Below are 25,631 nucleotides of genomic sequence, written 5' to 3'. Positions count from 1 at the left end.
AATTAATTAGAACTTAGCACCGGTAATGAGATTCATACTTATTACGACTAACTATCAATATGAATAAAATACCCACAAATGATTAATAAAATTACAAATAATTCAGCACCAAACAGTCATCTTTTTCATTAAGCCCAGCAACCTAACCCAAGCAAGTATATATTTTTAAACTTATTTACTTTTAAATTTCATGATCACATATTTCATTCCTGATACATATTATAGGTAAGTACGTAGAGTCTGTGCGGAAAGAGAAAAGTCGTAGAATGTATTGGATTCCAGAGGGCCTACCGCGAACCACGTTCGACGTATTGCCTCTCTGTCGCTCTTGTAAATTCGCACGTAAGTGTGACAGGGAGGCAACACGTCGAACGTGGTTCGCGGTAGGCCCTCAGACATTTCACGACTTCACTTTCCGCACAATGTTAGGCGTACTTTGTATTTAGGCCAACTTTTACCAGTAATGCGAACGCAGTATATTGACTCGCCATTTCCTATCTACATAATTATATCGCCCTTAATAGGTACTACTAGAGCTCATTTAGACGATGCGAGAACTCGCATGCGAGTTTCATTACATTGCGTAATTAGATCGGTCGGCTGAATTGATGTACGTAACCGTAACCTCAATGGTCCGCAAAGTAACTAATATCGTATTCGCGTTCGCGCGCCGTCTAAATGAGCCCTTAAATTACTTTAATCTATTTGTTAGCGACGTGCTCAAAATGGGTTTTTGGTTTATTTTAATTTTGTTTATTATTGTGGTACTCCGATGATTTGTAAAACTTTAGTTTTAAGTTGAAATTTGGAGGTAGATATACGTGTGACGCAGCGACAAGGTTCCAACTGTTTTTGTTTTTGACCACGGGTCAGTCGGCTTGTCTATCCGCGCGCGACACACGTACATACTGCTCTCATATTAAAATCACGTGGTGTCTGTATCTTTCGGAAATTAAACTGTTTTCGTGTCCCGTATTGTGAGCTTTTATTGTGGAACACTATTATTTATTGAGTTTTGCAAGGCATGACGGCCCCGCCGAACTCGTTCTCCAAGAACTTGGCCACGGAGAGACAGAGCGCGTCGTTGTACGGAGCGGCCACCACTTGGATGCCGATTGGAAGACCCTGGCTATTGACGCCTAGAGGCACCTGTGGACAAATCAGCAGTTAGAGATGTTTGGGATTGTAATCGTCTCGTTACCCCCTTATATGACATCCTCCCCCCTAAAATTCCCCGTCCGGTTAACATTAATTTCCTCCTTACATTAGTTACCTCCCCTTTTGTGAACGTCTTAGCTAAACACATAAAAAACAATAACTTGTATTTGTAGTAGTTAGTTTTAATAATGTATGTTTGTTTTGTCCTGGTTGTAGGTAGATCTACATTCGATTCTCATCTGAGTGAACTGCGTCGTGGATATTCACCGGCCAATTGTCTTCATAAAGCACGTGCCTTCCTAAACCTTGACGTTGGCGGAATCATCGACAATATCGATGGAGCCATAACACCCAAAGATTGATTGATTGATTGAGATGTCAATCATACATGGCATGCTTTTAGAAGAAACATTGGACGCTGTTTTTTAGGGTTCCGTACCCAAAGGGTAAAAACGGGACCCTATTACTAAGACTCCGCTGTCCGTCCGTCCGTCCGTCCGTCTGTCACCAGGCTGTATCTCACGAGCCGTGATAGCTAGACAGTTGAAATTTTCACAGATGATGTATTTCTGTTGCCGCTATAATAACAAATACTAAAAACATAATAAAATAAAGATTTAAGTGGGGCTCCCATACAACAAACGTGATTTTTGACCGAAGTTAAGCAACGTCGGGCGGGGTCAGTACTTGGATGGGTGACCGTTTTTTTTGCTTGTTTTGCTCTATTTTTTGTTGATGGTGCGGAACCCTCCGTGCGCGAGTCCGACTCGCACTTGGCCGGTTTTTATTTATTTATTCTTGGCCCAAAAATATAAACGATTGAATCGTCGGCGTTTATATACGGTTACGGTAGGTAGGTACCTAGGTGTAAAAGAGTGTGTCCATGATGGTCCAGTAGCTAGGTATTATACTTTGTTTTATCTTTTGTTTAGTTTGCTATTTAATTATAAGATTGCTGCACCTTTATTTGCAGGGTCCATTATATTATGTAAGTAGGTAATATGTTCGCAATAAATTCTTGTAATTTTGACTTGTTTATCATTGTGAAAAAACAGCGGTAGGTTATATATATACAATAAGTATCTATTCTTTTTTCGATGAATGAGTGATTCATTGTCGCAACAGCATATATTGGTTGGGTCCAAGGGTCAGACCTACTGTTTTTCTTCAGTTATTGTCGAAGTAACTTTACCTACGTGTGACAATGTTAAATAAAATGTAGCACATTTGTACGAACCTAACCGCCGCCGTACAATCGAAGTTAGGTTAGGTATCTTTGATAAAAATTTAAAAATTTAAAACTGCTTTAAAGAAAATGTTGCTTGACAAAGCATACTACTCAATAGATGAATTTCTGAACGACCGATCACTATTATAATTATAAGTAACTCACCTTATGTACCTACCCACTGACATCTTAATAATAATAATATTGTAAATGTAAACAATGCTCATATAATTTTTATTTTATTTAAGCCTATAATTTGTATTGCGAAATTATAGACTTATTATAATTCCTATGCTGTTATTGACTTAATATAATAATAATAAATAAATAAATTTAACTCGCACTGTTATGGTACGGGATACATGCGCAATATACCTAAAATAAAATAAGTTAAGTTAATGTACATATATGTTTTTAGTTTAAGGATAATCATATTGTGTGCCCGTGCCCTGTCATGTGGCAGGTGTCATGTACCTACCGCTTTATACTTGTAACACCTTACTGTATTATGAACATGACTACAATGAAATAAAGAATAAACCAACATTATTTACCTGAGTGGCAGGACACTTGAGGACATTAACGGAGGCCCAGTAGGAGAAGTTGTAGGGCCGCAGGAAGCAGGAGTAGTGGTGCGGGGCCGCGTGCGGAGCACTCGGCATCAATAGGACTCCGTTATCGCCCAGCTTTTCCTGTTATAAGTATAGTTTGTAGCTTTCTAATAGACCCCGAAGGCTAATCCTATTGTCTATTGTTAAGAAAAATCGCTCGTGCCACGTGCCACAACCACCTGCATAAAAAATCGGTACTTCGGTTACTGAGTGCCGGCGAGTCGGACGCTACAGAACCAGTCTAAAATGTGTCATCGAGATGCGTAACAAAGGCGCGTTATCGGAGAGCGCACCTACACTGGTTTTTTGAGCGTTGGACTAGCCCGCGCTCAGGTGCCAAATAGAATAATGAAGACCCTTTTTTGCAGGTAAGTAGCACGTGCGGTTTTACTGAACAATAGACAATAGGATAAGCCTTCGGGCTCTACTAGAAAGCTACAAACTATATACAACGATGGTTAAGGCTTGTCGGATTTTCCACGTGTTTTCTATGAGGTTACCAGATTTTAACAGTAATAAATATGAAGGCAAGGTAGTAACCAAGCTTCCGACGGTCCAAGGTGACCCTGAGGCCTGAGGGGCTAACGCGAAACCCGAAATTCGCAAATTGCGGGGATCTTTCTCTTTTACTCCAATGAAGGCGTAATTAGAGTGACGGAGAAAAATGCTCGCAATTTGCGAAGTTCGATTTTCGCGGTTATTAGCCCTGAGCGGGGAACCAACACACTACACAGTTGGAAGATGTTTTGGACTTGGAACCCATCAAAGTCATCAGAAACATCGTTACCGACCGTGTAACAAGCGCTTAAATCATGTGTGTTTTCAATGAAGTAGTTTACAATTGATACAACGTACGTTGTACAAGATAAAGCTGGTCAAGCAAATCTTGTCAGTAAAAAATGGCGCGAAATTCAAATTTTCTATGGGACGATGCCCTTCGCGCCTACATTTTTCAAATTTGCCGCCTTTTTCTACTGACAAGATCTGCTTGACCATCTATAAAAAGTCTGTTATAATTATTTAATCGGTAAAGAAAAAGAACTGCCAGTAAATCCATCTATTTTGCAAACTTACCAAAAGATCTTCCTTCCATTGCTTGGTGAGATTCTCAGCCCAGTTGGGATACAGCGGCATGACCTGCGTTTCCAGCAACCGAATGACAGCTGACAAACCGTGCTTGCTTAGACAAAACATCTGAAAGAAGATGTCATTTGTAAGTTATGCAGTGATTGCAGTGACATTAAAAAAATTAAAACATTCTACTGTTATCCAAAACACATCAGCCAGTCTTCACTATTTGTGGGATATGCTTAGATTTATGTCTTTAGGGCCTGATTTATACAGGGTGGATTTTCTTTTTGGATCAGTGAGGGCAGCTACCAGATCCCGTGCTGCTACGAGAAAACGGTCTTGGAAGACCTTCCCTCGATTTCAAATTAATGAAGATTGGCTTTTACAGATTTTGAAAAAAATATACAGGGTGCGAGAGAAAGGTCATTTTTAACAAACTTTTTTTTGATGCCAATCGATCCCATTCCTATTGAGGATCAAAAGCTTGTATGGAACCAAAAAAAAAATTTCCGGCTAGAAAAGTCACAAATTGAGGTAAACTTTTCCCATACATTTTGTATGAAAATGATAACTTTTATTTTTCACATGCTATTTTTGTATGCCAATTGATTCCATTCCTATCCAGTATCAATAGTTTCCTAGGGGTCAACTTTCGATAATGTACTAAAAAGCCACAAATTCATAAAAACTTTTTCCATACGTTTACTATGGAGAAAACGTGAAATTGTATTCACAATTTTCTATCTCGCCCATCAGTCTTACAGCAACGTCTTCATACACTATTATGATCCTTAAATGTAACAGGACTGATTGGGCAGATAGAAAAATGTGAATTAAATTTCACGTTTTCTCCATAGTAAATGTATGGAAAGTTTTTATTTGTGTCTTTTTAGTACATTATCGAATGTTGACCCCTAGCAAACTATTGATACTGGATAGGAATGAAATCGATTGGCATACAAAATAGCATGTGAAAAATAAAAGTTTTAATTTTCATACAAAATGTATGGGAAAAGTTTTCCTTGATTTGTGGCTTTTCTAGTCGGAATGTTTTTTGGTACCATACAAGCTTTTGATCCTCAATAGGAATGGGATCGATTGGCATAATAAAAAAAGTTTGTCAAAAATTACCTTTTTCTCGCACCCTGTATGTTTTTTTTTTTCAAAATCTGTAAAAGCCAATCTTCATTAATTTGAAATCGAGGGAAGGTCTTCTAAGACCGTTTTCTCGTAGCAGCACGGGATCTGGTAGCTGCCCTCACTGACCCAAAAAGAAAATCCACCGATCGATCAAACCAATTTGTCAGTAAATAGGAACAAAAAAAAACTAAACTCATCCTTTTCTTTTGGGTGCTAGTACTAGTGTAAGACAAAGATAGTATAATTCTCTCTATGTTTGAAATGAGACAGTCCTTTGACAAACTATATATGCCTTACATAAATAAATCAGGCCCTAAAGACATAAATCTTTAAAAACATCACAACATTTTAATCGGTCACGGCACCAATTGTAATGATCGACAATATAAGTATTATATTAGAAGCTGACAAAATATCAGATATCTTTTCTCACTTTATATTTACCTAGCTTAAATGTGGTAGAAAATCCATCTTAATGTCACTCACCCATCTCAGGAACCCCACAAACCCGTATCTTCACTCATTGTTATTGTTGAACAGACTGGCGAAGTTATGCGGCTCCTTGCTCATCCAGTAAGACCACAGCTGGTACATGTGGTCGAAGCCTTCATTAAAAATCCCTCTAAATCTCACTCACCCATCTAAAGAACTCCACAAAGCCGTTAGCTTCGCTCTTGTTATTGTTGAACAGACTGCCGAAGTTATGAGGCTCCTTGCTCGTCCAGTAAGACCACAGCTGGTACATGTGGTCGAAGCCTTCATTAAAAATCCCTCTAAATCTCACTCACCCATCTAAAGAACTCCACAAAGCCGTTAGCTTCACTCTTGTTATTGTTGAACAGACTGGCGAAGTTATGAGGCTCCTTGCTTATCCAGTAAGACCACAGCTGGTACATGTGGTCGAAGCCTTCATTAAAAATCCCTCTAAATCTCACTCACCCATCTAAAGAACTCCACAAAGCCGTTAGCTTCACTCTTGTTATTGTTGAACAGACTGCCGAAGTTATGAGGCTCCTTGCTCGTCCAGTAAGACCACAGCTGGTACATGTGGTCGAAGCCTTCATTAAAAATCCCTCTAAATCTCACTCACCCATCTAAAAAACTCCACAAAGCCGTTAGCTTCACTCTTGTTATTGTTGAACAGACTGGCGAAGTTATGCGGCTCCTTGCTCATCCAGTAAGACCACAGCTGGTACATGTGGTCGAAGCCTTCATTAAAAATCCCTCTAAATCTCACTCACCCATCTAAAGAACTCCACAAATCCGTTAGCTTCGCTCTTGTTATTGTTGAACAGACTGGCGAAGTTATGAGGCTCCTTGCTCATCCAGTAAGACCACAGCTGGTACATGTGGTCGAAGCCCTCGTGGTGGTACGGCTGCGGACTGTTCTCTGGGGACACTTGCTTGCTGATCTTTGATACTGCGCTGTAGAGCAAGGGGGTTTATATTGTCAGTAGAACCTCGATTATCCAAACCCTTATTGACAGCTTTTTTAGGGTCGTAACGTAAATTTTGTAAATCAAATTTTAATATACTGTATTGTTTTTATGTAAATAGGTAAAAGGTTTGTTTTTATAGACTCTCGTTTGCAATATTTCACTTACCTTCCTAGTTGAACAATGTCATATTGTAATGTGCTTTACTCACTTAGTCATAGCGTCCCTTAGCTCTGGCCTTATTGAGCTTACTCGGCAGTCATTAGACGTTTCCATGTAGTAGAATTTTATGTCCTAAAATACAAAAGTATTATGACATTAACAAAACAGAAATTTATGACATTACGTATTTTGGAACTCCCTAATTAGAGAAGGTACCGCAATTTATGTAAAATAAATTCGTTTAGTTTTATACCTTGATATCAATATTGCGATCTAATTTAAGAAGAGCGGCCTTATCTCCTGCGATGACTTTGGTCAACGGAGCTAAATCCTCAACATGTTTTGTGATGAAACCCAGACTGAACATGGACTCCTCGTCGCCTTTATGGAACATCACTCCTGGAATAGAATTGATAATTACATAATTTCAATTTTTCTTAGAAAATAATTATGAGCAATTTTTAGGATATACAGTTAATAGGAAATGGGCGGTGAGTTGGTGAATATTATGCAGCACAATATTAACTTTTTGTAAACTTTATTTTAATGGTCGCTAAGAGAGGTAGATAGTTACAATTTGGTGTCGTGACCAGGATAATAATAATCGTCCACAGTCGAACGGTCAACCGATAATCGATTAAGAGAGTTGCTGTTATAACAGTCTGTTGGAAATATGAATGTACCTCTGATGTTCGTGGTTCCAGCAGTAGTGTGGTGTCCGAACAAGCCGCAGTAGAAAGCTGGCATACGAGTGGATCCTCCCAGGTCAGAACCTTTAAAGAAGTACACAATAGTCGTAATGCAAAAATTTTATCATCAACTTGCCATAAATAACAGTAAGAAAGAAGGTTAGTATTACTTTACTTCTGTAAGCTGGACTGTTGCCTGGGAAAGTGGGGGTAATCGATGATGGTTTCGACCATCCGACAGACCCTTTACAACACAATATTTAGGCTTACACAAACTGATAGGCGTCGCATAGCTTGCAGTGAGGGCTGCCTCAGCGCCGCTTGAGCCACCGGACGTTCGACCAGTGTGGTGGGGGTTGTTCGTCATACCGTATACCGGGTTGCGGGTTTCAGGCCTGTGGAACAAATAGCACTATGTTGATGGATTCCTATGCGCAGTTAAAAATGGCGGGATTAATGGTAACATGAAAACTCACGTCGACGCCTTATTTTCTCAATATTCTTGCTGAATCTTTACGGTACCATCATGGTAAATCCTCGTATCATATCGATCTTTATACTACCACAACTTACCAAAGCAGTAATTCTGGGAGGTTAGTAAGAGCTACTGGAATTGCCCCGGCTGCCTTAAGCAGGACTATTGCTTCGCTGTCTTCATCAGCTCTGAGCTCCCGCCGAGACCAAAGTCCCAGGGTATAACGGAAGCCTTTCATGGCCTGACTCTCCTTTGCTGTGAATGGGACCCCTGAGGAAATACAACCAGAGACAAATTAATAAGGATATTAATCATAGCGGGGGCAGAGAAAAGTAAAGGGCAGTAAAGGCCCGCAATTCGACAACTCGTCGGCAGAGGCGATAACTCGTGAAGTGGATAAAGCGCTATGTGTGTGGTGTGTGTAATAAACTCTCGTGGACGTCAACTGCCACTCCGTTGGTGGAATGAGAAACAGCAGGCATGCGATGTATTTTGTTTACGCGTTTGGGTGGCTGCCGTTCCTCAATCCACCAACGGTGTGGCAGCTAGCTTACGTCCTTGGGGGTTCATTACATATCGCCCTTAAATACTTTACGAGTTGTCGCGGGATGCGATAACCGACGAAGTTTGCGCTTGGTCCACGGTCAATTAGGAAAGCTGATCCTACCACGATGTGAGCCTACATAAGTTAGAAAGAGAGATAGTACAAACCTAAGAACGGTTTCTTAGCCGCCACCTCTTCAGAAAGTCCGGCCGCTATGAGGTTGTCCACTTCCCTGGCTTCTGCTAACGCGGCCTCGAAGCGGTCTTCCGTTATTGCGTTTATTATGGGATTCACCTAAAATAGGAAAAACAGATTTCACTAAAACAATCTGACTAGAGGCCATCCAAGTTAACAGTACACTGACTTGAATATGGCCAAGTGAGGGAGTGACATTATAAAGGACATATTTTCATATGACATTTACACACTTTATCATTTTAAATGGCATGCAGTTACCATGGTCCCACTCTTTCAGAAGGGGTGGCTATAGAACATCGATCGATGACAAGTTGTCATAATGAACGGGTTCCTTAATTGTTTTCTGAATAGGTATTTTACAATTCAGCCGCGATATTGTACCTATAGTCAGCAACATAAATAAGGCCGGGGTCGTTTTCACCCGCCGCCCGCGGCCGACAGCGGCCCGCCGCCCGCGGCCGACAGCGGCCCGCCGCCCGCGGCGTCTGAATGGTATGTTCGGGAATGCTCGGGAGTGGTCGTTTGCGGGGGGACGCCGCACGCGGCGGGCGAAAACGACCACTCCCGAGCATTCCCGAACATACCATTCAGACGCCGCGGGCGGCGGGTGAAAACGACCCCGGCCTAACTAAGCAAATGAATTGGTTGTAATGCTCATATTATGTTGACGACCACTACTATCTACTTTCGTTGCTGACTTAGTATACGGTGCGTACAGTTTTTGTTTTTCAGTATATTTACAATGAAGTGACAAAATTCAAAATTTCACATTTACCTCTTGGTAAAATACCTCTCTAGAAGAAAGTTGTTATGAACAAAAAAATATGTTAAATTGAAAATTTCTATCAAGCACAAATGTGCAAAAACAACACAATAGCGCGTCATATACAGTTCAATGTGCCACATGTGTCACATGACATGACACGCAAAAACTTTCCGAATAGAGTACCGCGGGAAAAGTGCGCCAAGCGTTTGCAGAGATGGACCTGCATGTAGTAATATGATCTTATTTTACTTGACCTACTTTTAACAATTCTTATTCTTAACCTGACTGTAAGTATTGTTTTTCTTCTATTTTTCTAGCCAGAGTGACGCTGGCGCTGCGTTATGTCAGGATCGCAATGTGTCTCGCGCAGGTTCAATTCACTTGCAGTCCCAGAATGGTTCCAACAAAGGCAGAAAATTTTAACGTCCATCATTTTGTTTACGGACACTGCATGTCCAAAGCTGCTGTCGAACAAAAAATATATATTAAGTAACTATTAAGTACCTCTTTTATTCTCTCAATGACGGCCTTTACTAAATCTTCAGACTTGAGATGCTTCTCTCTAATCTTCCGAGCCAGGGTGACGGTGCTTTCAGCCAGGAACGCGTTCTTCTTACTCAGGTCCGGGATGGATTGCTTCTTGCCGTCCCAGTACAGGCCGAAGAAAAAGTCTATCATCTTGTCTATGAATACGCGGAGGCAAGTCAGGAACGACTTGAATGTTGTGCACGCCATTATGAATTGGCGTTTCTGTAAAAAAAATAGGTACATCTTGTTAGGTACGAATAAAACTAATAGGTAGTGTCATGAAGAAAGCTGTAGGGAAACTAAATGATCGCGCTCGACGTGGCAGAAATGTGAACTTTCCTGGCTCAACTTTGTGGACTATTTGACAACAGTCAACTAATTAATATGATGATGACAATCGTACCTACATCAACAAACGCCAAACGAAAAGAAAAAATATCGATTTAAATTTCGAAGATGCATTTTCTATCAACGATTGTCATCTTGGCTAGGTACCCAGGTGGCGCCTCGTCGCATACAGCCGTCCAAACGACGTAATCCGGAGTTCAAGGTGCATTGTCTAAGACCTAAGTAGACAACAATCTATACAGTTCAACAGACTTTGACCTTGTCTTCCTTTGTCTTGTGTTTCTTTCTAGCAACCGCAATTCTAAGAAAGAGACAGAGATAACAGGTTGTGTAACAGTCGTAGAGGCCTTATATGCTACTATGAGTATGCTAGTATCGTGATCCCAGGACGCAAACCCCCAAACGGACTATTGTGGGAAACGTTCGGTGTGATTTTAGCGGGTATGGTCTTCCCACTCTTCCCCCTCTTTCTTATTAAAGAGAACGGAGGTAACAGTGTGTCCAAAATGTCATCATCTAGTCCTTACTCGCTCTCCTACACCTTTCACACACACACACACACACACACACACACACACACACACACACACACACACACACACACACACACACACACACACACACACACACACACACACACACACACACACACACACACACACACACACACACACACACACACACACACACACACACACACACACACACACACACACACACACACACACACACACACACACACACACACACACACACACACACACACACACACACACACACACACACACACACACACACACACACACACACACACACACACACACACACACACACACACACACACACACACACACACACACACACACACACACACACACACACACACACACACACACACACACACACACACACACACACACACACACACACACACACACACACACACACACACACACACACACACACACACACACACACACACACACACACACACACACACACACACACACATTCACACCCTAAAAGCATACACCTTATCACCCTCTTTCACACATCATTTTAATTAGGTTTAGTTACCGTATGTTACCTACTCTTTTGTAAGCCCCAAGATACAGGCTTAGCCTAGTTTGGTGCTTACCGGACACCTTTGTGATTGCCTACCTATTTTATTATAAATAAATTATTCTTATTCTTAAAATGCTCAGCCCCGGGCAACGTAACTGCATTCCCATTCCCACAGTGAAAAAAAGCTGTAATGTACAGTCAGCAGCAATAGTTGCTAAGCGGGCGAGGTGTACAAAATGATCATGACGCGAGGGCATGGCATGAGTGGTGGGGATAACTGTCAGAACGGGATAGTCTTATGTATCTTTCCCTAGGAGTAGCAGAGAAAGCGCTATTATTGTTTGTCTTTGTCACAGTCTCATATTTTTTTATTCCCCACCGTAGTTTATGGTGGGATACAAACAATGCGTAAACGTCAAATTGGTGTGAAACATATGAACAGTGCAAAGATTATCAGGAAAAATATTGAAATCAGTGTTTCGTGTGCATGTAGTAGTATTTAACAATTCAACAAATATGGTGAATTGCTCAGTTTTGCGCTGTACAAGTGACTGCCGGCAAAAACAGGACAACGTAACATTTCACAGGTAAATAATACAGTATTTTATACTTCGGTCACATTATCATGCTTAGTAACAGCATCCTACAATCTATATCAATTAAAATCTGAGTAGAAAAAGCATTTACAGTAAATAATAACTCGGGTAAAAAAATTAACCTATAAATATTTCCTGGTAAATTAACCGACCAAATTACGTACGCATATTGACAGTAAGCCGTCACCCTTTTAATAACGTTGTAACGGTTTGCTATAAAACCTCGTTTGCGCTAAACGTCACATTGGCGCCCATACTAGGTTTAACTGAGCTGAGCACTACCGAAACAGGTCTTTAGCATTTTTTTTTGTTTTCACTGATGTAGGTAGCTTCATTTGTCATTCTAATTTTTAAGTCATTTTTGTACTGTCATATTTAGTTTAAGTTTGATTAGAGCAGTTCCTTGGTACGTGGTTTTCTATTTTTGTTAATTATTGTCAAGGAAATGGTAATTTCCATAGCCTTTACCTTACTAATGTAGCTTCTAACTAACTAACTAACTAAGTGAGTTTTAAAACCACATACTAAGAAACTAAAACTGTATTTCAACCTACTGTGTAATCACAACACCTACCCTATTCGTGTGACTTAATCATGGCTCACCCTATTAAATTTTTGTCTCTACAAAAAGCTGAACTTGAATACGAGGTCGTTCTCAGAGGTGGATCAGCTGGCTTAGTACAAGATCTCCGAAGCCAGATTGTAAAATTAAACATACCACCTGAGGATATTTTAGAATCTCACTTAGAACCTGCGACTGCGATGCCTGCTTTGTTCAGCGGAGCCATCTACAACTGCCCGCCTGCGAAGTAGAGTCCCAGGAAAGTGCCTCCTATTAAAGACTTGTTTCATTATTTCATTCTTGCCGGCTCAGTTATAAGGACTCACGGCCCTAGCTAACTTATTGTAATTCTAAATACCTAATATTAACTAACTTTTCTAAACCAAACTTTCATTTCCTTCCTACCTCTTTCCAACTTTCATTTCCTTCCTACCTCCTTCCAACCCTAACTGCGACGCTAAACGTCACATTAATGTCACATTAATGTCACAAAACAGGACAACGTAACATTTCACAGGTAAATAATACAGTATTTTATACTTCGGTCACATTATCATGCTTAGTAACAGCATCCTACAATCTATATCAATTAAAATCTGAGTAGAAAAAGCATTTACAGTAAATAATAACTCGGGTAAAAAAATTAACCTATAAATATTTCCTGGTAAATTAACCGACCAAATTACGTACGCATATTGACAGTAAGCCGTCACCCTTTTAATAACGTTGTAACGGTTTGCTATAAAACCTCGTTTGCGCTAAACGTCACATTGGCGCCCATACTAGGTTTAACTGAGCTGAGCACTACCGAAACAGGTCTTTAGCATTTTTTTTTGTTTTCACTGATGTAGGTAGCTTCATTTGTCATTCTAATTTTTAAGTCATTTTTGTACTGTCATATTTAGTTTAAGTTTGATTAGAGCAGTTCCTTGGTACGTGGTTTTCTATTTTTGTTAATTATTGTCAAGGAAATGGTAATTTCCATAGCCTTTACCTTACTAATGTAGCTTCTAACTAACTAACTAACTAAGTGAGTTTTAAAACCACATACTAAGAAACTAAAACTGTATTTCAACCTACTGTGTAATCACAACACCTACCCTATTCGTGTGACTTAATCATGGCTCACCCTATTAAATTTTTGTCTCTACAAAAAGCTGAACTTGAATACGAGGTCGTTCTCAGAGGTGGATCAGCTGGCTTAGTACAAGATCTCCGAAGCCAGATTGTAAAATTAAACATACCACCTGAGGATATTTTAGAATCTCACTTAGAACCTGCGACTGCGATGCCTGCTTTGTTCAGCGGAGCCATCTACAACTGCCCGCCTGCGAAGTAGAGTCCCAGGAAAGTGCCTCCTATTAAAGACTTGTTTCATTATTTCATTCTTGCCGGCTCAGTTATAAGGACTCACGGCCCTAGCTAACTTATTGTAATTCTAAATACCTAATATTAACTAACTTTTCTAAACCAAACTTTCATTTCCTTCCTACCTCTTTCCAACTTTCATTTCCTTCCTACCTCCTTCCAACCCTAACTGCGACGCTAAACGTGACATTAATGTCACATTAATGTCACATTAATGTGACGTTTAGCGTCGCAGTTAGGGTTGGAAGGAGGTAGGAAGGAAATGAAAGTTGGAAAGAGGTAGGAAGGAAATGAAAGTTTGGTTTAGAAAAGTTAGTTAATATTAGGTATTTAGAATTACAATAAGTTAGCTAGGGCCGTGAGTCCTTATAACTGAGCCGGCAAGAATGAAATAATGAAACAAGTCTTTAATAGGAGGCACTTTCCTGGGACTCTACTTCGCAGGCGGGCAGTTGTAGATGGCTCCGCTGAACAAAGCAGGCATCGCAGTCGCAGGTTCTAAGTGAGATTCTAAAATATCCTCAGGTGGTATGTTTAATTTTACAATCTGGCTTCGGAGATCTTGTACTAAGCCAGCTGATCCACCTCTGAGAACGACCTCGTATTCAAGTTCAGCTTTTTGTAGAGACAAAAATTTAATAGGGTGAGCCATGATTAAGTCACACGAATAGGGTAGGTGTTGTGATTACACAGTAGGTTGAAATACAGTTTTAGTTTCTTAGTATGTGGTTTTAAAACTCACTTAGTTAGTTAGTTAGTTAGAAGCTACATTAGTAAGGTAAAGGCTATGGAAATTACCATTTCCTTGACAATAATTAACAAAAATAGAAAACCACGTACCAAGGAACTGCTCTAATCAAACTTAAACTAAATATGACAGTACAAAAATGACTTAAAAATTAGAATGACAAATGAAGCTACCTACATCAGTGAAAACAAAAAAAAATGCTAAAGACCTGTTTCGGTAGTGCTCAGCTCAGTTAAACCTAGTATGGGCGCCAATGTGACGTTTAGCGCAAACGAGGTTTTATAGCAAACCGTTACAACGTGTATTCAATTTAGTCGCATAGCTATTATTCGAGGGATACCAGCCCGCGATGCATATCATTACCCCAAAATTCGGGTATTTTGTATTTTAATAACATTTTTATAAATAATTTTGCTGTAGAACTGGACATATACGAACCATCAAATTGAACTGTGTTTAAATTAGAATGTAAATTATATTTATTTAAGCATTACGGATACTTTCTAACGTTATAGGGGGTTTTGCCACGACTCAGATAATCTAATTCTATGATATGCTCCAGGCACTAATTCTTAATTTTGCAATAAGAGTGACAGATTACAAAATGAATATTTCGTTTATTACCTCCAGATTTCCACAAGATGCAGGCACGCGTGCTAAATGGATTTTAGCAACCGGAAGGAGAAACTGGGCACCGACGCAAAACTGCCGGATATGCTCAAAGCATATTACGAAAACCTACCTTTTCTATTTCTTCCTGTGGCACACAGTATGCTAAAAATTCTTTCTTTAGGCGTACTTGTAATATGTATAATGAATCGCTTAATGATAGAGACATTTTTGTTCATAGTTTGTCCGTTTTTAAGAACAAAGTTCGGCATATTTTGTTTACTAGTAATTGAAAAATTATTTCAAGTAAATATTTTGCATTGTTTTCTTACTTTATTTGCGTGTTGTACTCACAACTATACCTACGGGTAATTTATAATTAAGTAACCTATTTACCTACTTTTCATTGTAATAGACTAATAGTCAACTTAGTAACGTATGAAACTTTAGGCCTATTTTTAGTCATTTTTGTAAGACTTATTTGTAGACTTATTTGTAAAAGGCTGTTTGTTTTTTAAATAAATAAATAAAAAAAATTGGCCTATTGATATTTTATTTATCGCTGTGTCTTACGTAGGCGAACAACTCGCGAACGTGATTAAAATTACCCCAATATTTGATAATATTGGGGTAATTTTTAACTATATGGTATCCCCGGGTTTGTGACGTCATCTATGTCTATCCCTTACGGGGGCACGCGGTAGGCCACATCTAATGTCATGACGCGACTTTATTGTTAAGAGAATATAAGAGCGCGTCATTTTGAACACCTCGCCCGCTAGCAACTATTGCTGCTTAGATATGAGCGCCGCGCCGGCGCGCCGCCGCCGCCGACAAAATTTTCGCGCCGCCGCCGCCGACGCTGCGCTATCGGCGTGGCATCGGCGTGACCTTGGTAGTTACTACTACTTTCAGAATCAGATAATATATTTTTAATAGAGTTTAGATCATTAACGGCGCCACTTCGAATAGTTTATAGGCATTCAAAAGGTATTTTAGGATATATAATTCAAAAATATCGAAGGCAAATGGTCTAGTAACCGCGCTACTAGTCTTGGGGAAACGAAATTATTTAATATCAATTTTAACATCAATATGCTTGTAATAAACATACCGATTTCCTTCCATTTTTATTGTGGAACGTTCCACATTACAATTTATAGATTGTATAAATACACTATACATGTCAATCACAATCAAAAACATTACTGTAATCAACTCTGGCTAACGTGAGACTCGAACCCACATCTTTGGATTACCGATCCAATGCATAACTAATTTTGCCAGCTAACCATCCGTCATTTACCGCGAATTTAACCATTGCAAGCATGGTTAAACCGTTTTAAAAGGTATAAAATGGGGTTAATTTTGAGATATTAAGCGTTTCCAGGTTTCCACGTCCAAACGTCCGGCCGTTGGCTTCGCACGGAAGGGCGTCGGAATCGGGTCTCAATTAAACTTGGCCACTGTTGAAATTTCAAGCTTTGCTCTCTCGCAGCTCAATCTTTGGGCTTGCATCGTTCGCATGGAATTAAGCCGCTATTTGAACCTGCAAGTTTTTGGCCCTCTTTGGAGCTCAATTTTCGGCCTGTTTTAAAACGCTTGAGCAGTGGTCCTTATCCGATCTTAGCTCCATTGCAGCTCGGCCTTTGGCGTCGCACGAATGCGCCCGCAGGAAAGCTTCAGATCTTTAACACTATGGCTTCAGTCTTTATCGGCCTGCACCCTCGCTCTTGCAGCTCGGCCTTGCACAGAAGCGCGCCGCAATCGGCGCTCCAGGCGTTCAGTCGTCAGCCAAGCTTACACTTGGCGTACGATTCTTAGCTGTATGCTTACCTGCAGCTCATCCTCTGGCCTCGCACTGGGAGGCGTCGAAATCAAGTCTTCGGTGTTACATGGAGCTCGGTGTTGGGCCTCACTTTTGACATAAATCGGTTTTATTGGGTCGATATTGGTTAATGACGGAGCTCGTTTTTTTGGACTGTCGACAAGACGTTTCCCTGATACAGTCAATCCGTAATTTTTAACTTAGCTCAAAAGATAAGGGCCTCGCTAAGATCTTCCGGCCAAAGCCTCGCCATGATCAAGACCGCCTCTGATGCCGCGCGATACCGCTTATCCACAGTTTATACGATATCAATTTTTTTCGTTCCATTATTCAATAAATTATCCTTGAACATAAAAAAATCATTTATTTCATAAGTTTCTTACAGCAAAAACATGTTTTTTCGGTAAAATTTTGGTTTGAATTCTTTTTTCATTAATCAAAGGTGTTTCAAGGCCACGCCGCCGATTCGCCGCCGCCGCCGACCAATTTTGACCGGCGCGCCGCCGCCGGCTATATGCCTATCGGCGCTCATATCTGCTGCTGACTGTACAACTGTGTTGTGGCACTTGAGGCTAGTTGTACCTATGTACAATGACTCACTTTGTATTGTGAAATTAAGCAGTAATTATTATTCACTAGTCTTGCTCTGACACACATTTTAAGGGTGCGCAAACGCAAGCCACACATAAAGTCATCGACCGCTTACGACAGGCAGACGTAAACGTTAATCGTTACGTAACTGTTACGCACGATGTAACAGAACGTGAAATAGCGGGTTTTTGGACTTAATTTGGTTATATTCGGAACTAGTGTTTTCTACTCAGAATCACGAGCTCTTTAAATTCTAATAGGTAGGAGAAAAAAAGTGTCCCCGAATTTCCATACCTATACATATCTTAGGTACATTTTTCCAGCATTTTTCGTTCCTTTCATTCCGTTATCGTCTATGAAAAATGGTAACAGAATAGAAAAAAAACTTGGGAATTTTTTTTTTCATTTCTCATGCTCTGAAAGAGGGTCATTGTTGTTCTACAAGGTGTGCAGAAAATGATACGTTTCTGCACTAGAGCATTTTACGTTCAAAGTACGATTTTATGATTTTTTTTTAAGATAAGCAGATGAAATTTGGGTTTAAATGGATTTCTTATACAATTTCCATTCTGATATTTAACTCCGCATTCCATAAATAACGATACTTTTGACTAAATTTTTAATTGAAAGTACCCTCAAGATTTACTATAAATTTTTATACTTACTTGGTCATGTTTTAAAAAAAAATACCTGCAAGTTACTTTCCTCGTATTCGAAATGAAAAGTAGAGTGTTTAACTCGGGTGAAAGGCATCATTTCAGCCTCGGACTATTGGCGCTCTCACTGCGTTCGAGCACCAAACTACCTCGGTAGAAATGAGTGCCTTTCATCCCTTGGTTAACAATCTAGTATCTACTAGTAGGTAAGATCAAAAGAGTTCGTATTTCGGAGTCAAAATAACACAAAAAAATTAGAATTAAAATAGTGTAGTAAATAAAAATGGCCCAAAAATACCTGTCTATAACAGAACTATAGGAGGTAAGGTTTATAATTTCGAGTTGTATAACATAGTTGTGTTGTGCCGGTTAAGACAGATACCAATATTACTAAATTTACACATTTAAGTAGGTACCTAAACACTTGATAAAGTACACTTTTTATGTTTTTAGGCGACTACGGCTAGGTCAACGGAGTCAAGCTGTTTTGACTGACACGGCATACCGCAAAAAGTAGGTAGTCTACCTACTTCTAAATTTCATAAATTATAGTAGGTACCTAAGTTAAAATTCAACCGAATAAAATAACGGTAAGTGTCGATCATTTCTAGAACTTAGAATTAGAATAGTACTTTTTCACAAACTTATTCATGGGATGAAAAACAATTCCCCATCATCACTTAACCATATATCATGATCCTCACTTAATAGTAGATTTCCACAACTGTGCCTATAGGTACATAATCAACAATATTAGACATGTATTCGTACCTACCTACAGTTTTAAATAAAACAAAAGTACCTATCTCACCTCACGCGAATCGACCGCCAAAATTATTCGGAAACCGTTCACTTTCGTAACTTTTTAAAAACTGCCACAGGCGGCCACTTCCAATGTTTGCATTGGACTGCAAAACTTAATCACAGCCCGACTGTGTACGCGTGACGTTATGTCGTCTCTTTCTTTCTTTCTTTCTCTGTTGCTACAATAATGTCGCTATTCAAGTTTTACCAGTACCGACGCGTGGGTGTAAAGGGTGTAGCAGGATAAGCCTTCAAAAATTGCCCCCAAAGCTTTGAGTTCAAAACTACTACCAGTTGATGCCCCGTCAAATGAAAATAATCCACACCAATTTTTAACCCTCTACTGCCGCCTGGAACCCCGTGACATTCATTTAACCCTAAAAAGTTTTTATTTTTTTTCTCAAAAAGTATAAAACGGACAATTATGAAATTTTTCATAAATGTTGATGTCATCTATACAAACTATCAAAAAAAAAAACTAACTCTCTACTTACTTATTTTCCTAGAAAAAAACCTAAATAAAAAAATAAAACACCCTGTATATCAGTTCAAGCTCGTCGTACTATCACCATTTTTGTACTAATTATTAACTATCTACATAATATATAAGTTTCATGTAAATAACAAAGGTGGAACAGTGTGAAAATATAAGTATTGTTCAGTACGTACCATGTATGTAACACGCTTACCAAACGTTGACGACACTAGTAAAAGATATCGGCCCGCCAACCGGGAAGCCATCCGTAATCATTTTTTTTTTTGTTAATTACGAAAAAAATATTTGAAAATCGAACACGGCCAGCATCACGGCCGAGGGCCATTTTTTTTAATTTATTTCGCTTGCAGGACTCAAGAACTTACATAAAATGCTAAGTAACTCAATTACGTAGTACCTTTTTACAAAACAATAAAGTAAAATAAACAGAAACACTTGTTCGAATAAGTATTAATGAGTTTCATTTGTCCTCCATTTCAAATTAACAAAAAAAAAAATGATTACGGATGGCTTCCCGGTTGGCGGGCCGATATCTTTTACTAGTGTCGTCAACGTTTGGTAAGCGTGTTACATACATGGTACGTACTGAACAATACTTATATTTTCACACTGTTCCACCTTTGTTATTTACATGAAACTTATATATTATGTAGATAGGTAGTTGGTTAATAATTAGTACAAAAATGGTGATAGTACGACGAGCTTGAACTGATATACAGGGTGTTTTATTTTTTTATTTAGGTTTTTTTCTAGGAAAATAAGTAAGTAGAGAGTTAGTTTTTTTTTTGATAGTTTGTATAGATGACATCAACATTTATGAAAAATTTCATAATTGTCCGTTTTATACTTTTTGAGAAAAAAAATAAAAACTTTTTAGGGTTAAATGAATGTCACGGGGTTCCAGGCGGCAGTAGAGGGTTAAAAATTGGTGTGGATTATTTTCATTTGACGGGGCATCAACTGGTAGTAGTTTTGAACTCAAAGCTTTGGGGGCAATTTTTGAAGGCTTATCCTTAATAACAAGTTTTATTTGGGACTGGAGTGTGTATATTGGCCTGACTTGGTAAGCATTGAAAACCAGCAACGAAAATAAAGCAATCCAAACTTGTCGAGACGCGTTCAAGGTTGATTTCTCATTTTTCTGTCAAAAGTAAGATATAGTGTTGTACCTAGGGTTGCCAGATCGAAAGGCGCTATTATCGGGAAAAAATATAAATTTTCCGGGATTTTGAGACTTAAGCCGGGAAAAAGAAAACATTCAAATTAAAGTACCTAATTGTATTAAAAACAACGATATTTTACATTATTGGCACTACGTAAACTGCTCTGCCCATAGACGTTTTTATAACGCTGACGCGCTCGACACGGGTCGCTCGCTCGCTCGACGACAGTTCGGAACTTAAAATTATTGTTTTATAACGTGCAGCTGTTTTTCGGGACATTAATTTCCACCTTGTCGGGAATTGGGAACACATGCTAAAAATCGGGAGAATCCCGCCAAATCCCGACCATCTGGCAACCCTAGTTGTACCCTGCGATTTTCAATGCCGAATTCTTAATCGATTAAAATCGATTTTGAAGACAGAAAAAATGATAATTATTTTTTAATCGTACTAGTGCCTGTATTACTACTGTCTAATAGGGATGATGACACATGTTGAATTTTATAACAAAATCTAATAAAAAAAATGAGAAATTTATCACAATATTGTAGATATTAAAAAAATATATGGAAATAATACAAATACCTGAAAGTTTCAAAATTAAAATATTAATCCATCACCAAAAAAAATACATAAGTACTATGCCAAATATGCTAAATGCTAAGTATCAAAATATTTATATAGCACCAACCTCGTAATTTGTTTACATTTGTTTAGGACTTGTGAACATAGCAGTTTTTCGTTATACCACGCAACGCTACATGTCGACTTCGCACATTGTCGTAATTATTTACGAGCTTAAAATAATAGTTTGCGGACCTCACTTAGTATAGTCATTATACTTGGTCAACCAGATCTTGACAGTAGAAAAAGGCGGTAAATTTGAAATATGTAGGCGCGAAGGGATATCGTCCCATAGAACATTTGAATTTCGCGCCTTTTTTTACTGTCAAGATTTGGTTGACCAGCTATATTAATAATTATTTAAAATAAATCCCTTATAAACCCACAGACTTGTCATTTTCGCGCTCGCGCTTGACAGACAGCTGAAGTGTGCGAAAGGGAAGCCATCACGTATATGAACATCGCATGAGTGCGAAAGAGTCAGACTACAAATGAGAAAACGTGACCATTTTTGAGTTTGACGACGGCCGCGGACGGCCAAGAGCGTATCACCGTAATTTTCAATTTGAAAAATATACACAAATTCGGAAGAAAACTATTTGATAAAGTAATACAATGAACATAGTGTCTTGTAGTGTACCGGATTTCAGTGTCACGGGGCCAAATAAACCTAGCAAATACTTATTTCAGAGGAATAATGATATTCCGAGCGAAATTTTCTTAACGATATTTTGTCAAATTAACAGCATAAAAAGTGTAAGAAGCCGGTTTATACAGTTGATTATAAGTTTTTCTTCCTTTGTGTGCTAATATTTTATCATATTACTCAATAATTTAAAATATTTTGTGTAAAAACATAAACTGTTACTTTACGCTAGGGCTTGACAAAATGTCCAGATGACAGTATCGATAACTTGTCGGTATATTAATAGCTATGTAATCATTTCTTCACAAGACATAATTAAGATATTAACCTTTATAACCGACTTCAAATAATAACGATTGTTATACCTTTTTGAAGGTGCAGATGTTTAGCAGTAAATTTAAACTTCACTTTCCAACACAGTAAGAGTTAGACCAGCCATTCTCAAAGTGTGTTCCGCGGAACCCTAGGGTTCCGCGACACCTCTGCAGGGGTTCCGCAAGAATTTAGAATAATAAAATAAGCATAATTATTATGCTTATTAATAAAAAAATACACTTCTAAAAACTATTGTTTTATTGTAGGGTTCCATCAAGTATTTCGCTTTCCAAAAGGGTTCCGTCAAAAAAAAAGATTGAGAACCGCTGAGTTAGACTAAGATAAGGCTGTAACGATTTTGATAGCACACGCAGTGCAGGTGTTATTTTATACATCATAATGTCGTAGAATTTTAACGTTTAAAATAACACATTTGAAAAAGTAGTCGATAAAGCAATCAAACACCGACAGATTATTAATATGTTGTAACATGACATCACTATTTTTGATCTCACATAGACAATTTACGCACACACTTGCATTTCATTTTTGGTCGCACTTTTGAAGATTGACAGTTGTTCTTGTCTATTCTAATTCTATGTATAAACCGCAAACAATTTGAATGAATGACATAAATTGACAACTGACTTTTAGCTTTTTTTTTAATCATGATGATCATGATACAACAACGAAATATCTGTCAACAATTTTTGGCTAGCCAGACTATTTAATTGTTCTATAATATTATATCTCGATTATTGTTCTGTGGGTGCGACACTCCAAGGTCACGGTGCGGTGCGATAGTGTGTTATCACTTTTATGTTTGGATTTAGTAGACGGCAGTAAGCTGAAATTTTGAAATTAGCTAACTTTGTAAACGCAAGTCTTTACAAATGACCTTGAATTCAGTGTTGCCAGATCGTACCTTTTAGTACGGTTTTACGTACTATTTTTTTACCTTGCGTACCTTTTTTGTACGCAGCGTACATCGTACTAAAACCGTACCTTTTGATGTACAATTGTTTATCAACTTTTTTTTTCGTTATATTGGTTCAGGATGGTTTGTTCAGGGCAAAATATCTAATCTGACAACAATAGCCACCATAAAAAAGTACCATGTACTATAGAAAATACACGTTTCTTTAGTTGCAGTCGGCAGTTGTGTCTTTCTTACCTGTGCTTTGCTAATAGTAATAGTAATATCGTTTATTGCATACAATAGAATAGATCTTACAATGGAAAAAGATGACATGGCACCCTGATAGGTTATTGGCAATTATCCATAAAACTACATTAAATAATTTATGTGTAATATTATTCATATTGCTTTGTGATTGCTTCTAATGCAGTTGCTCGAGGAATAATAAAAACGCTAAAAGAAGTAAAAAAATGATAAAGAGTTTGTTCTCGGGCTGTCAGGTACCTAAATCCTACTTTTATTATTAAAAAGGGAAGTTACATAATTATTGTTACTTATCTGCCAACTTGTTTATCTTACCAATCTTATTCAAATGCATTTCTTTTTAATTTATATACTTATGTACATTTGCAAATCCAGTAAAAAGTTACTTATACTTGGTCAAGCAGATCTTGTCAATAGAAAAAGGCGGCAAATTTGAAAAAGTTAGGCGCGAATGGTTATCGTCTCATAGAATGTTATAATTGCGCGCCTTTTTTTACTGACAAGATTTGCTTGACCAGCTATAGTCATCTGAGTGTATTTCGTTTTATTTGGCATTATTATCCAGATTACAAAACTCAGGTAGTCAAAATTCAGCCAGCCATTTATAGCCGGTCAAACAACTTAGTCAGTATAAAATGGCGCGAAATTTAAGTTTTCTATTGGACCATAACCCTTCGCACCATTTTTTTAGATTTGCCGCTTTTTTCAACTGACGGAAATGGCTTGACAAATTTTATTTTTCATGTACCTATATCAATGCAAACAAAATTGGTTAACTATGACGTGTACACTACACTTATAGTTGGTCAAACCAATTTGTCAGTCAGTAACAATCAGGAAAACTATACTCATCCACCCACCATACCCCCCACCCACATAGAAATATTGTTTCTGTAAGAAAATTTTACTAATAAAGAAATCGTACCTTTTTTATCAAAATCGTACCTTTTTTGACGTACGACTGTACATAAGCTGGAACAGCTCTGGCAACACTGCTTGAATTTGACAGTGACACTAGTGACAGTGACAGATAAGAGACGAGAAGGTCGTGTGGATTTTCTGTAAATTCGTATCTTGTATTGCAATTATTGCATCACTTTTGCTAACCTAAACAATTACTGCAAAATGGGAAGCGCGAACGCAAAAGCCGTGGAAGCTAAAATGCCTGAGGCCCCGGCTCCAGCAGCAGTGGAAAAGAAATTGAAGCCTTGCTGTGCCTGCCCCGAAACGAAGAAAGTGCGAGATGCTTGGTAAGGTTATGTTCCGTATTTACCTCGAGTTATATTATGCAATCACGTTAATTATACATATATACTTATTTCCAAATAGTTTACATTCATCAATACCTTCATCGTCAAAAATTTGCCGGAAATTGAATAGCAAAACTGAAAAGTGAAATGTATTGTATGCACTTCCTTATTCTCTATCTTTTTATCCAACTTTACCGGGATAACCGCAAAATATTTATTTATTTACATTAATGCTAATATTTTTATTTCCAGCATAATGGAGAAAGGAGAGGAAAACTGTGGCCATCTGATAGAAGCACACAAAGCCTGCATGAGATACTTGGGTTTCAACATCTAAAACAATGCATCTTTTTAAGCTGGTATTTCCATTGGTAATATTTGACTAATATTTCTCTACAACTCTGACACGACACAGATATTTGGCAAATATGGTCAATTGAAGCACCCCTTGAGGACAAGCAATCTTGGGTCACATGGTAAGGTTCAGGCCAGTAACCAACTTATTTCAACCTTACTATGGATTTCAGGATTGGTCTATCCTAGGTCCCTACATCTGACACATTAGTAACAAAAAAAAATAGTTAAGTAGCTGGTGAACATGCCAATTTTATTAATAAACTACTTATAAGCTGCTTTGTAATAGCACATGTTTCTTTAAGTTAACACACTTCCCTGGAGCTGCAAAAACTGTATTATTTGTAAAGGCAATTTCCCATGCATATTTTAACTCTTGTGTATTCATGGAAGAAAACCTCTATGTAACAGACTATTTT

The 25,631-nt window shown here is 38.4% G+C and overlaps 1 protein-coding gene across 1 annotated transcript; it reads right to left on the bottom strand.

Annotated features, from left to right (window-relative positions):
* Nucleotides 1-998: 998 nt before the first annotated feature.
* Nucleotides 999-19,282, bottom strand: LOC134654171 (fatty-acid amide hydrolase 2-like). Its single transcript, XM_063509617.1, has 12 exons — nucleotides 19,189-19,282; nucleotides 9,983-10,228; nucleotides 8,682-8,808; nucleotides 8,069-8,240; nucleotides 7,766-7,890; nucleotides 7,490-7,579; nucleotides 7,060-7,205; nucleotides 6,856-6,938; nucleotides 6,450-6,633; nucleotides 4,072-4,191; nucleotides 2,941-3,078; nucleotides 999-1,149 (listed from the first exon to the last, which is right to left on the bottom strand). The coding sequence occupies exons 2-12, from the start codon at nucleotides 10,211-10,213 to the stop codon at nucleotides 1,006-1,008; spliced, it is 1,560 nt and encodes a 519-aa protein (XP_063365687.1). The 5' UTR covers nucleotides 10,214-10,228; nucleotides 19,189-19,282; the 3' UTR covers nucleotides 999-1,005.
* Nucleotides 19,283-25,631: the final 6,349 nt, after the last annotated feature.

This window comes from Cydia amplana, chromosome 14, assembly GCF_948474715.1.
Source record: "Cydia amplana chromosome 14, ilCydAmpl1.1, whole genome shotgun sequence".
NCBI classification, from domain to species: domain Eukaryota; kingdom Metazoa; phylum Arthropoda; class Insecta; order Lepidoptera; family Tortricidae; genus Cydia; species Cydia amplana.
Note: the sequence above shows the minus strand (reverse complement) of the source record. Positions and strands in the feature narration are given on the sequence as shown.